This window comes from Carassius auratus, chromosome 28, assembly GCF_003368295.1.
Source record: "Carassius auratus strain Wakin chromosome 28, ASM336829v1, whole genome shotgun sequence".
Classification (NCBI taxonomy): domain Eukaryota; kingdom Metazoa; phylum Chordata; class Actinopteri; order Cypriniformes; family Cyprinidae; genus Carassius; species Carassius auratus.
The window spans coordinates 13061008-13073796 of record NC_039270.1 but is presented as its reverse complement, the minus strand read 5'-3'; the positions used below and the strand labels follow the sequence as shown (position 1 = coordinate 13073796).

The window sequence follows — 12789 nt, the reverse complement described above, 5'->3', positions numbered from 1 at the left end:
TGACCATTCAGGTTTCTGATTTGACTTCTCTTAAAAAAAAAAAACACTAACAAAACTTTAAAAGTCAAGTAAATAGCGTAACCGTTGAGAGCTTCATCTTTCATTTCGACGTTCCACGCATTAGCGGCCACTCCTTCATTATCTCTGTTGATCTGATGTGTTATTCACACAGCCTCTGCCTGTTGCAGCGATAAGCCTGATCTCTCAAGTCAAGAAACCGTTTTAGTCAATGCCCCAAACTAAGGAGTATCATTACTTTCCATTTAACATTATAACTAAGAGAAGAGAATTTGGGAATACGGAAACCAAGAGCCACTGACATGGTGCTCCAATACTAAAAAAAAAAAACACATTCAGGCAAATTTCATTTAACTAAGGTATGCAATTATCCTTTTGTCTCTCACACACAATCACACACACCAAGCAGGTGACACAGAGTCTTTGTTTCAGTACAAAAGGAGGTCAAACACAGCATCAGAGCACACAGCAGGAGAGAGAGAGTATATTTCAGCCGAGAGAACCAGAATTACAGAACAGTCTTCAGGCAGCTAGAGTAACAGAAGCCTACACAGAAGAACATTTAAGATGTGAATTCCTATGTACATTCGGACTTGGCCAAATAAATACAGAAGAATAAGTTAACAATATGAATAATTACATAAAAAGATACAGTCCGTTCCTAGCTCAAAATATGATTTTTAAACAGTTCCCAAACCAGTAGACTTTGCTAGAGTTGAAAGTACGGGCCCCTAATTCACGCCCAGCACTGGGCAGTCCCTTTGAGTAAGTGTTGTGAGGGCCCAGTGTAGTACTTTGTGTAATGAGCATGTTGAAATCATTACTTCTAAGGCTACATTGATGCCTATGGGCAAACAAGCTAACTGTAAAAGCAGCGAAAACAAAAACATTCTGGTGCGTAACAGAAACATGACTAATCTAGAAGACTCCAATCATAGTGGTCCAGAACTACATCCAGGACGCTGATCTAAAAACATCTATGCAGTGATTTTAAAAGTATTACAGTATGTCACCGACTTGGATTATAGCTTAGCACCCCTTCTTGGGATAATTCAGTGCAAGATTGACTTCTAGGATCCACTTTGTGTGCCACCTCTAATAATACTGTTTAACGTCAGAGTGGCAGAGCCCGGTTTGGGAGCACAACAATCAGGCCTAAGGGAGGTATGTGACAGCATTGTTACGCCAATGACACTTTCACCATAGAAGCGAGGACTAGTTGGTGACAAAACACAAAATCAGTGGACCTCCTATATATCCGGACAGAAATGAAGGCTGACTGCCTGTTAAGAAACATTGCATCAGTGTGGAGAATAACAGCAGTTGTTACTCGTTCAGTGTGCAGATTACAATCAGTGGTAGCATCAGAATCCAGCTTGTGGTGTGGATCCATTAAGAGGTGAGTGAGGACATTTGTGATGGCAGCCTCCTCACATAAAACTGTACACAACGTACAAATCGACTGGCTCGGGTGCCAACTTCAAGTGCAGTATTTCACTGGGCAGCTCGGTCTCTTCCCCCTCCGTCTGACGTCTGGATCTTAAAAGGATTGGAGCACTGCAGCAGAGATATGCTAATGCATTACCTCAGCCTCATCCGAATCCTTTCAGTGACCCCCCTTCTACTTTATATCTGCTGATTCACTAACCATCTGGATGCAGCCGCTGCCATCTTGTTTTTTCAGCTGGAAGGAGGCCTTGCACCCACCGTGAGGGTCTGAAGGATTGTTTTGAACCAAACAACTTTGTGAACGGTTTTGTTTTAAACTTATCCACCCGTACTTAGCAATAGAACTGAATATATAATAAACAAACAGGTGCTACAGAAATCTAAAATAAATTAAAATCTATTTGGAATCCAACGCAAATATATTAATAAAACCTTATGTACAAATCGACTGAGAACTTTCGGGTTCCCTTTTTCGTATCCTCTCTGCAACCGTACCACACAAAGAGAGATATGAGGGATCTATCAATCCTCCCATCCATCGATCATTTTTAATACTGTTCCCGTTGCATCCACATCAGTCCCTTTTCCTGAAGCTTATGACCATGGTTATCTACAAATGATGCCCTAAACCTCCAAAGCAGCAGATGACATTTCCCCGACCTACTGCTCCAACACAGAGAACGTGCATGTTAGGGGGAAAACCATCTGTTTGGTTTTGGTCTGCAGTCTTTTTTTTTCTTCTCAATGGGAGGATGATGGTTGGTGAATAGCGAGGGTACAGACCTCCAGTTTCTTTGTTTGCTAACCCACGCCACTGCGTCTAAGGTAGATCCACCCATTGTAATAAGTCAGTCTACCTTCGGTTTCCTGTTTGGTCTAAACCTAGCAACCCTGTACCTACATCTCTATCTCTACTCCTCTCTCAGTGCGAGTCGGTCTCTCTGGGGCTGTATCCGTTTGCAGGGGGCAGGAGTGAGGTTTTTGATTCAGAGTCTGTGGTGCTAGGAGTAGCTTTGTGCCGTGAGGCTCTGGTGAAGAGACGGAAGGCACCCCTGCAGATGAGGGAAAACCAGTAGACCTGCGGGGCCATGAGCAAAGCTGCACCTGCGTTACACTGCCAGGGCACAGACAGCGGCACCATGTAGAAGGGGATGGAGGCGTACCTGTGATATGAGCACAAACAAATATTTGCATATAGTTAGCATATAGAGAATAAGTAATTATCGGTATTTTTTATAATCAAATAAACTCTTTCAAGAAAATCACTCAGGGCCATATTTGCAAAGCCTATCTACTTTAATGGGGAAATAAGGAAAAATAAAATGCATGTTTCAGGTTGGTCCACCCACTGCACATGTGCTGTCCCAAGTGTGTGTCTCAGGAAAAAGTTTTTATGGAAACCACAGTATCGACCAATGGCTGCGGTAATGCAAAGTCTTTACTTATTAACAGATGGCTTTTTTTATTTAGGAATGCGGGAATCATGTCACACCAGGGACGATAATTGTAATGATAAACATTACTATAATTTAGGGTTGCACAATATTGGATTTTTACCTATATCCGATATTTTTGCCAATAGCTGATGCAGATACCGATATATTTCCTTTTTAGTCTCTCCTGTGCAAAGATTATAAACAAACTATTTTTATGTTGCTTTTTTATTTGTAGATGGTCTAAAGCAAAAGAATACCTTGTATTTAAGTTTTCATAAATCATTTAAAAATATATTTTACACACTAATGAACAAATCTGTATATAAAATTATTTACAAGTGTCATGTTTGTGATTTTTATTCATCAAAGCGATATCTTCTGACTTTTAAAAACAAAAAAAGACTTGTGATTTTATGACTTGTTTTATTTATTCAGAAACACAACTATCCTAATGTTTTCATTTATTTTATTACAAGTACGCCTAGATCGCCCCTAAATAAATAAAAAGCCTTACTGGATGGGCATTAGAAGACGGGGAGGCTCTTGTGGCTGCTGCACGTGCTAGTGACAGTTGACTCGATCGCACATAGGGTTTATCCTACGCTTTATTCTGTACGTGCATTCTCAAATTAAATGGGTGATCCAAAACAATCTAATCCCAGTTCAGGCAAGATTTTGCTTTAAGAATGACCCCACTGCTGACATGATCATTTGACTAGCACCAAACCCTGAGCACAAGTGAGTTTATTCGTCTACTTGGCAAGGCATATCGGCTAATTTCTCTTATTTGTCCGATTCCGATAGCATTCCAATATTATCGTCTATCCCTACTATATTTGTTTGCACAAGTGTTGAGTCAAAGGATGCTCAAATTTCCAATCTTATGAATAATACATCAGGACTGTAATTTTAAGAACATGCCATCCAGACTGATGAGGGTTGTCCGGGTATTACGATCGATACAAAACAACACGGCTCCTGATCTTTGGTGGTTATTACAATCATTTTAGGAGGAATGTGTAAATGTCTCCGGTTCAAACCAAATCCTGGGTTGAGAATGAGTGAGAAATATGTTTGTCTGAAAACCTCAAGATTTAAGAATCCATGTTAATATCCGAGGTAGTGTGACTCAGAAGATTAAAGAAAGAAGGAATAGATGAGCAATAGAAATATAAGAGAGTGAACGACTGAATGAGAGAGAGAGAGAGTGTTAAACAGTGATCGTTACCTGCCGTAGGCGTAGTAGAGGTAGGGGAAGAGAAGAACTCTGCAGATGAAGAAAGTGACCAGCATAAGAGCTCCATTGACTTTATGTAGGAGAGTGTGCTGTTGCTTGTACTGAGGCAAAGAAACAAACAAAGGAGAGAACGAGAAGTAGAGAAAGAGAGAGCGTTTAACAGATAGAGAGAAAAATATTAATAGGCAAAGCAATGAACCCTGAAAACCATGATTCAATATTCCCCACTACACACTCAACACTGAAGCAGTGAAGGAGATGTGTACGAGAGAGTTGTAACAGTAAAAGATCATTGGTCAATCAACAGATGTTTTAAGATTAGTACATCTAGTAGAAATTACCCGTACAACTCCAAGAAAAGAAAGTAGTGCAAAAATCTGTTCACCTAGGTTGTTAAACAGAAAGATAGAGTCACTAAACAAAAGAAAGATGGAGGGATACAGAAAGACAGGATGAATGTGTTTAGTACCTGGATGAGTATTTTTCCAAGACAGACGGATGGGGTGCTGAGTTCTGCCAGGAACATCACACCCTGGAAATAATCCCCTTTTCCCTGTCTCCAGAACTATGAAAAGAGAGGGGGAGAAAGAAAATAGGGAAGAAAAGGAAAGAGACGGATGGGATAGAGGAATTGGAAACAAAATAATTAAAAAGGGGGGGAAAGAAAGCAAGAAAAGAGCATTGAAATTCAACAAAGGGAAGGAAGAGAAAAGGAAAGAAAGGAGAATATGGAATAAATAAAAAAGGAAAGGAAAGGAAGGGAAAAGAAGAAAAAAATTTAAAAAGACAGGAATTAAAAAGTAAAGGGGATGAGGAAATTGAAAAGAATTGAATGCAAAGGGGAGAAAATGGGAATTGGAACAGAAAAAGGTAGAAGAAAGGTAAAGGAAAGAAGAAGTAGAAAGCGAATTGAAGGAAGAGGAAAAGGTAGGAAAGGGGAAGAGGAAAGAGAAGGCAATTGAAAGAGAAAGAAGAGAAGAAGGGTGGGTGAAAAAAGAAGAAATTTACACTCGTGCATTGTGTCAGATGTAGGAAAACTCAGTGTGGTTTTATCAGAGGAAAGCGCTGTAAGAGGGTCTCTCTGTCTTATCAGGCCAAAACACTCATGGCCATTTAAGTGCAGCTAATGCCAGGGTGCTGCTGCTGCACTGCTGCCGACAGCAACAGTCTCCATGGATACAGATGGAGAGTGATGGAGAGCGTGATTACAGGGTGAAAGTACACAGTCCCATTCAGGACAAGTTTGACTCAGCCACACTTCAAGCCACCCACAGACCATGATCCCATCAAATCACTCTTAAACAGTCATCAAGTCAAAGCCATGTTACTACCCTCCAAACACATGGTCAGACTGGCTCTGACGGGCCTCCAGAATCACTTGATGTGTGTGTGTGTGTGTGTGTGTGTCACTCAACCCTCCTGCCACTCACCACAGAGACAGGGAAACACACAGTAACCATGACGACATGGTGCAGGACCATAAGGAACTCTCGGCGCAGATATCCGCTGATGGCTGACCTCATCGGTTTGGCTTCACCCTCCTCCTCGTGATCTTTGACCTGAAGTTTGTACCAGTGGCACATAAACATGGCATAGATGTCATAGACGAAGTAGGGGACAGCAAAGAGGATATAGCTGCTGGTAAGCCAATGCCTGGACAAAGGGAGGAGAAAGAGATGAGGAACGAAAGAACAAGAGTGAGAAACACCGAGATCAGATTTAGGGTTACTTTGCAACAATTACCCCTGTTTATATACATGATGATATTCCCATGATGGATGTCATTCATTACTCAATATTTCTATATATTAAATATTTGTAAAAATAATAATGCTCAGAAAGGCAACTTAACATCTTAAACATGCAGATTTATTTTACATTTAATCACTTTTCTAAATCAGCTTTAAAACCAAAGCAAGTCCAAGCCAAGGTGCTTGCTACTACTGGGCATTACAGAAGATATCAATTCCTCATTCTGTGTCTCATGCTAGACGAGCATTAATATAGGTTAGAACAACATGAGAGAAAGTAAATGATGACTTCTCATTTTTGGGTGACATGTTCTCTTATAATTTGACTAGCAAATCAAGTAGAGTCAGACTGTGGAGGCAGTAAACTACTCTCTGCACGTTCCCAAGAAAAATGGGATAAATGTGTCCATGTCTGAAAGTTAAACAAACACTACCCGTCAAAGGTTTGGGGTCAGTAAAAGATATTAGTAGGCTACTTGTGTTCTTCAAAGATGAATTCAACTGATCAGTAACAGAAATGAAATTTACTTCGTTATAAAAATATGTTTAAAAATCATATTTTAAATAAATGCTGTTCTTTTGAACTTTCTATTCATCAAAAATATATCAGTTTCTACAAAAAATAAGCAGCTCAATTGTTTTCAACAATTTATATATAAATATATACGTGTGTGTGTGTGTGTTCACTGAAAATTCAGTTTTACATGACAGGAATAAATTCAATTTTAAAATACATTCAAACAGAAAAATGGTCATTTTGTTTACTGTGTTTTAGATCAAATAAATGCAGCCTCTGTGAGATTTAGGGACTTCTTTCAAAAGCTATTTTTAACAGCATTAAATGAATTGCAATTTCTAGCATCAAAAAGCATCTTCTCTTGAAGAAAAAAAAAACCCAAGCATTTAAAAGGGATAATTCAATTTTGTCATTAATTACATAAATTAGCCTCATGTTGTTCCAAACCCGTAAGAATTTTGTTCATCTTTGGAACACAATTGGGATATTTTTGATGAAATCCGAGAGCTTTCTGACCCGGCATAAACAGCAGTGCAACTACTGCGGTCAAGGCCCAGAAACATAGTAAGGACGTTGTTAAAACAGTGCTTCAACTGTAATGTTATGAAGCTACAATAATACTTTTTGTGCACAAGGAAAACAAAAATATTTCTAAAAATGAAAAATGCAATGAAAATACAGGTACTGGTACTCGTTATTGGTAAGTATCAAGTACAAGAATCAGTATCAGCCTGTGCTGGGAAAAGTATCTGTGCATCCCTACTGTTTTTAGTAACTACTGTTAAGATATTACATTGGAATTTAAACTTTATTACAGTCAGGAATAATTAAAAACATATTGAAGCAATCAGAATACTGATGTACTTTTTTTTTATTAATACTTACAAAACCTAAATTAGCGTGTTAAATTCAAAATCGGACAAACAAAATGTAAAAATAGGCCTAGTATTTGACTTGGCCCTTGTCTAAATGCCAGCTCTCCTGTATCTTGACTGATGAATTTCCTACACATACACAGAGTAATTGAATTTACCTGGCTTAAATCATTTATGAAACATGATTGCTCTGACCTATTTGAACTGTCGTTCTTAATTTACTTGTGCGCCTTTGGGTTAAGGAAAAATTAAACAAGATAAACAGTTCTAAACAAGATTTACAATTCGATTAGGCCAGGCAAATCAAATTAGAGCCAACTGTTTTCCACAAACCTCCTAATGGGTTTCACAGAGCGTAAAGAGGCAGCTTTCAAGTATTAACTACAATCGCTGACTAAAGCTGTCATAAAAAGTCACCGTCAAGTTTTTCCAAAGTATTTTGCCAGTCTACTCTCTCTCGCTCCGTTTCCCCCAGGCTTGGTGCGCCACTGTGGATTTACAGAAAGGCTCGCAACCTAATTAGTTTCTAATTAGATTACAGGTGTGCATTGGAGGAATAGCTCATTCTTAGAAACACTAAAGGGAATACTTTCACACTCCTACACATCTGGGAACATTTCCATAGAAAATGAGAGAATTCTCAGCCGTATATGCAAACGCGACACAGGTGAAAAGAGGCGAGAGAGACACACGCACATGGGAAAACAAACAAACACCTAAGTAAAACAGTGTTGAGCATAGTAATACACAGAGCCCTGCGTATACACTCAATCATAATAGTCAAAAAAACCTATGTTCACAGTTATATCTTGTTACATATCTTCAGCTGATACTCACTGGTCCTCAATGATGTCTTCACATGAACAGGCGATGATGTACCCGGCAGAGGATGCCATGATGGCCTGAACGGAGGACACCAGTCTGAGAAAGGGTGAGAGGAATAAAACATTCATGAAAGACCGAAACAGACTGCAAACACCCTTGGATAGGAGATATTTGAAACCATTAATAGCCGATTTTGATGACACCAGTTAAAGGAAGGGTCATTTAAGCAGGATATTACTCTGTAACTTTCCTAGCCAAGCAGAAAATCAGACATGCACTGCAATCAAATGTAGCCTTGCATGCAACATCTTTAACTCAGCAGATTTTAATCAGACACATTTCACATAAACTTACCAGAAACACGTTTAGTAACGGAGTCTGCAGATATTTGATCATTATGGGATTATCTTCCTCTTTCATTTCAGGCAACCAGTTTCAAATATTTTAGCGACTTTATTTTAGCGAAGTTATCTCAGCGCATTTTATAGATATTACATATACATCATTCAAAAGTCACATTGACTGATGCATTTAAACAACTAAAAACAAGTTATCCCTTTAATTGAACCTTAATAAATCACACAACATACAATGATGGACTTTATATTTTATAAACAAAAAGAGCACAGATACTCAAGTAAATGAAACCAGGTAGCTTGAGCCTGACAGCACCTTTCAACACATCTCACTTACTCTTCCCTTTATTTACCTGGACGAGACGATGACAGCATCCTTCTCGCTCCATTTGAGCCCAGGAGCATGTTTCAGGAATCGCTTGGACAGCAGGAAGAGGCCTGGGAAGAATATGGAGCCAGCTGCAAGGATGCTCAGCATAATCTCGGGCAGTGGTGCTCAACGTCAATGTGTGTCTATAGAGGATAAACATAACACATTTTAACGTGGATAAACATAACACATTTTAACGTGCATCTTAAAAAGTCCATATGTTTTTCACAATAGGATGTATACTAAAAAAAACAACCTTGCCATTCGTGAAAACCCAATATTAAGAAATAATGATTTAAATAGACAAGCAACAAAAGTATTTTAAAAATGAGTGAAGGGCAAGGCGAAGACAAAAGGATGAAACAAAAACGGGTAGAGTAAAGAAGGAAAATTAGACCACAAAATACACATTAACACTTGACAAACAAGACATATGCCTTCTTAAATCAATGTGAATACATCAACTTAAAACACCATTCATCTTTCAAGTCAAGTTCAGACGACAGACTAATGCATTGTGACAGCATGGCACAGACAGATTCCCCACATATCTCCAGGAAGACCATTTCAACTGCATCCCTTCACTGATCTCATTATTGCTTTGTAAGGAGCTCTTAAATCATTCCGGACAACTGCCATGTTTGCAGAAGAAGCTGGGTTGTTGGGGGGGGGGGGTGGAGGTGGAGGGGATGGTCCATGCTAAAATAAGCACGGAAAGGATTAGCAAGCAAGAGATTTAGAAAGATTACAGCAGGGAGAGGGAGGGGAGTGAGATGAGGGGACACCGAGAAGAAAGAAAGGGGATGTGTGGGAGGGTGGAGGCCTCCTCCTGAGGTACAGTGAGGGTAACCTTGTGGGAGGAGGTGAAAAGGAGTGTCTTATTCCTGTTATATTGCTACAGTGGGACTGTGAGTGCGTGTCTGCAGCAAGCCAATCACAAAAGCAGAGTAAAAAGACTTAAGTCCAAACCTGCAACCGACATCAAATTAAAACCAAGGAGTGCATTACAAACACGACAGCCAATGTGCGTTCGTTATTCATTATTCTAAAGCTTGCACGAACGCATCTGTTAATGCAGCACGCAAATAATGCAAGAGATCGAGCAGCGACAAATTCTGTTACGAAAACACACCACAGAGGAGACACGTGATGCTCTCGGGATTCAAACCATCTCTAATCTCGCGCAAACGATATTATAAAACCCTCCGCCGTTCCCTACATCATCTCGGTCACGCTCGGATTTACTCCGTTCACGTAAACAGCAAAGCAGCGCGAACGGCTCGCGCATTCACAACGCTACCTTCAGAGCTAGCAGGCTAGCGGCATCCATCCTATTGTGTCCTCCTCGCCAGCAGTGAGTCCAGCAGCAGCGCGCGGGGCGGAGGGAGTCTCGCGGACAGGCCCGTTGGCTCTGTGTGTGTGTGTGTGTGTGTGTGCTGACGGCAGCCAGTAATGAATCGCTTTCCTCCCCACATGGTTGATGGAAAAAAACCGGTTGCAAAAAGAGCCCCCAAACACAATATGATTACTGTACGCCAGTGTTCAATCCGTGCCATGCAACTCGTTCAGACCCAGAGATAACAAAAATACGATAAACCTGAATTATTAGTTACAATAAAACTGCAAAATTGTGTTTTTTATTTTTTCTGACATCCGTTACAAGGGAAAGCCAAGACGTCCATAATATTATGCAAATTAATTTACTGTTAATAATAATAATAAAAATCTTTATAAATGTTATTAACAAATATTTAATATGTTTTGTTAAACACATACATATGGTACCATAGACCACATTTATTTATTTTTTTATCATGGAACATGATCTTTACTTAATATCCTAATGATTTTGAGCATAAAAGAAAATGATCATTTTGACCCATACAATGCAATTTTGGCTATTGCTACAAATATAACTGTGCTACTTTTTGTGGTCCAGGGTCACAAATGTATTATAGTAATAATGGTAAATTATGCATAATTATGTGCAACTAACCAAATCCTAACCCTTCAGTAAGTGCATATTGTTGATAAAGAAGTGTTTCATTGTATAATTAAATTGTGACAAACCTAAAATCAAAAAAAAAAAAAAATAAATACATTTGTAAAGATCCTGATTTTAATTGTTGGATGAACATTAATTTAAAACATAACTGTTAATGCATATGGCAGCTTAAACAAATAAACAAAAAACTAATTATAGACGACATACTTGGTCCGATTACAAGGGTTGCATCCCTCCTCAGGGTTCAAACCTTTAACCTTACAATGACACCTGCTCATGCATTTTCTTTAACCACTATGCCACACCACCTACAATGTCATATCATCAAACATACACAAAGCTGAATGTCACTACGTGAGCACTGGTCAGATGTCTGCTGCTGTTATAGGCATTTAATTCACTCTATAATAACAATAATAACTTTGGCCAGGCACGGTCTGAAAATAATCATTTTGCCGAAGAGCACAAATTTTCTAGGATGCAATACTGAAACCATATTAAGCAGCAGTTTTGCAGCACTACACATAAAAACACCAGAGAAGGGTGATGTAAGTGATAACGTGTAACTGAGTCTGAATGGGTTAAAGTGATCCTAAAGATGCTAGAGAAAAGCAGCAGGGGACAGGGACATATTAGACAAGAGCAGAAGGAGCAAAAAGGCAGAAGATTACATTAAGGTTGAGCAGCGTTGGTTACAGGGAAGGACGATCCTGTCACAGTCTTCCAGAAATTGGATCACAGGGTCCAGGAGGCATCTGTGAGACGGTCCACATGATGATGATGATTTATCCGAAGCTGCACAGGTTTTAGATTGTCAGCACCTGCTGGGAAAATACAAGAAAGAGCAATCATAGTACTGCAAAATTCGTCTGTCTACAGCCAGCTGTCCAGGAAGCGAATGCATCCCTAACTTACATCTAAAAGACCCGATCCGCGTCCATCTGGTCTTCACAAAGCGCTTTACTCAAGCCGAGTCAGCAGATCAAAAGCTGCAGTGGTCAGATATGGCCACACTCACACATTAGCCTTGCAAATGACTTATTTAAATGAAAATGCGGGCTAGCCGTGGCGGAGAGCCGATCCCTGCAGCAGACGGAGGAAGAGAGAAGCAGGTCTCCAGGCAACCGCTCTGGTCCCCGGCTCTGTCTCTCTGACCGCCTCGCTAGGATTAGACGGAACAAGTGGGGACTGGAGAAGACAGGGAGGGTGGAGTGGCTCACATTTGACTACAAAACATGTGCAAATCCTAAACCAAATGCCGAAAGTGATCTAAATAATGGCGTTATCCGATTTCGTCTGTATGTAAAGTAGAGAAAGAGAGTCACGCTAGCTCTCGGGCTAGCGCTGTGCTAACACGACTCAGAGCCTCGCTTAGCGGATAAATACAGCCGTGGTCTCCCTCAGCTGTCTTTTCAAATAACCCTTAACTATTATCACCGGAGAAATTGTTAAATATATCAAGGAAACGCGAAAAGGCCGGCTTAACTTACTGTTCATCGCTCTCGGTTCAGAAGTCGCGTCTGTTCGACAGGCCCCCGTCCTAAATGCGTTGACAAGAGATTAATTTTACTTTTAAATCTGCACCGCGAGTCTTAGTAACTAACTGCTGATGGGCCAGACGAAAAGGAACGCGACGGATTTGCCCTTCATTGATTGGGTTAAGCTTTGATTTACAGTAGATTTGACCAATGGCGAGAAAAAACAAAGTGACCTGATGGTGCAAGACCGCATTAACTATTTATGGCCCGGCGCGTCTTTTTGTCGTCTTTTATTGTTGCAATAGTCCGTACTAAACGTACATAATTATAAATGTACTGCTCAAATAATACGTTTTGTTTGCCCAATACACGCAGGCAGAGAGTAAGTTTAGTCTATGAGTTTAAAGTTACCATTAAATCGACTGTACTTGTTTTTATGGAATGTTGCAGTGTTTATATTCATATGTTCTTT

The 12789-nt window shown here is 39.8% G+C and overlaps 1 protein-coding gene across 5 annotated transcripts; it reads right to left on the bottom strand.

Annotated features, from left to right (window-relative positions):
- Positions 1-423: 423 nt before the first annotated feature.
- tlcd3ba (TLC domain containing 3Ba) lies at positions 424-12560 on the bottom strand. 5 transcript variants are annotated; one of them, XM_026207890.1, is made up of 9 exons: positions 12330-12560; positions 11755-12027; positions 11511-11663; positions 8818-8977; positions 8121-8204; positions 5571-5793; positions 4610-4705; positions 4132-4241; positions 424-2630 (listed from the first exon to the last, which is right to left on the bottom strand). In XM_026207890.1, the coding sequence occupies exons 4-9, from the start codon at positions 8940-8942 to the stop codon at positions 2390-2392; spliced, it is 879 nt and encodes a 292-aa protein (XP_026063675.1). In that variant the 5' UTR covers positions 8943-8977; positions 11511-11663; positions 11755-12027; positions 12330-12560; the 3' UTR covers positions 424-2389. The 5 variants fall into 5 exon arrangements, with proteins under 5 accessions (XP_026063675.1, XP_026063676.1, XP_026063673.1 ...); XM_026207891.1 differs by having other exon boundaries at positions 11511-11660; XM_026207888.1 differs by lacking the exon at positions 11755-12027.
- Between the last annotated feature and the right edge of the window lie 229 nt (positions 12561-12789).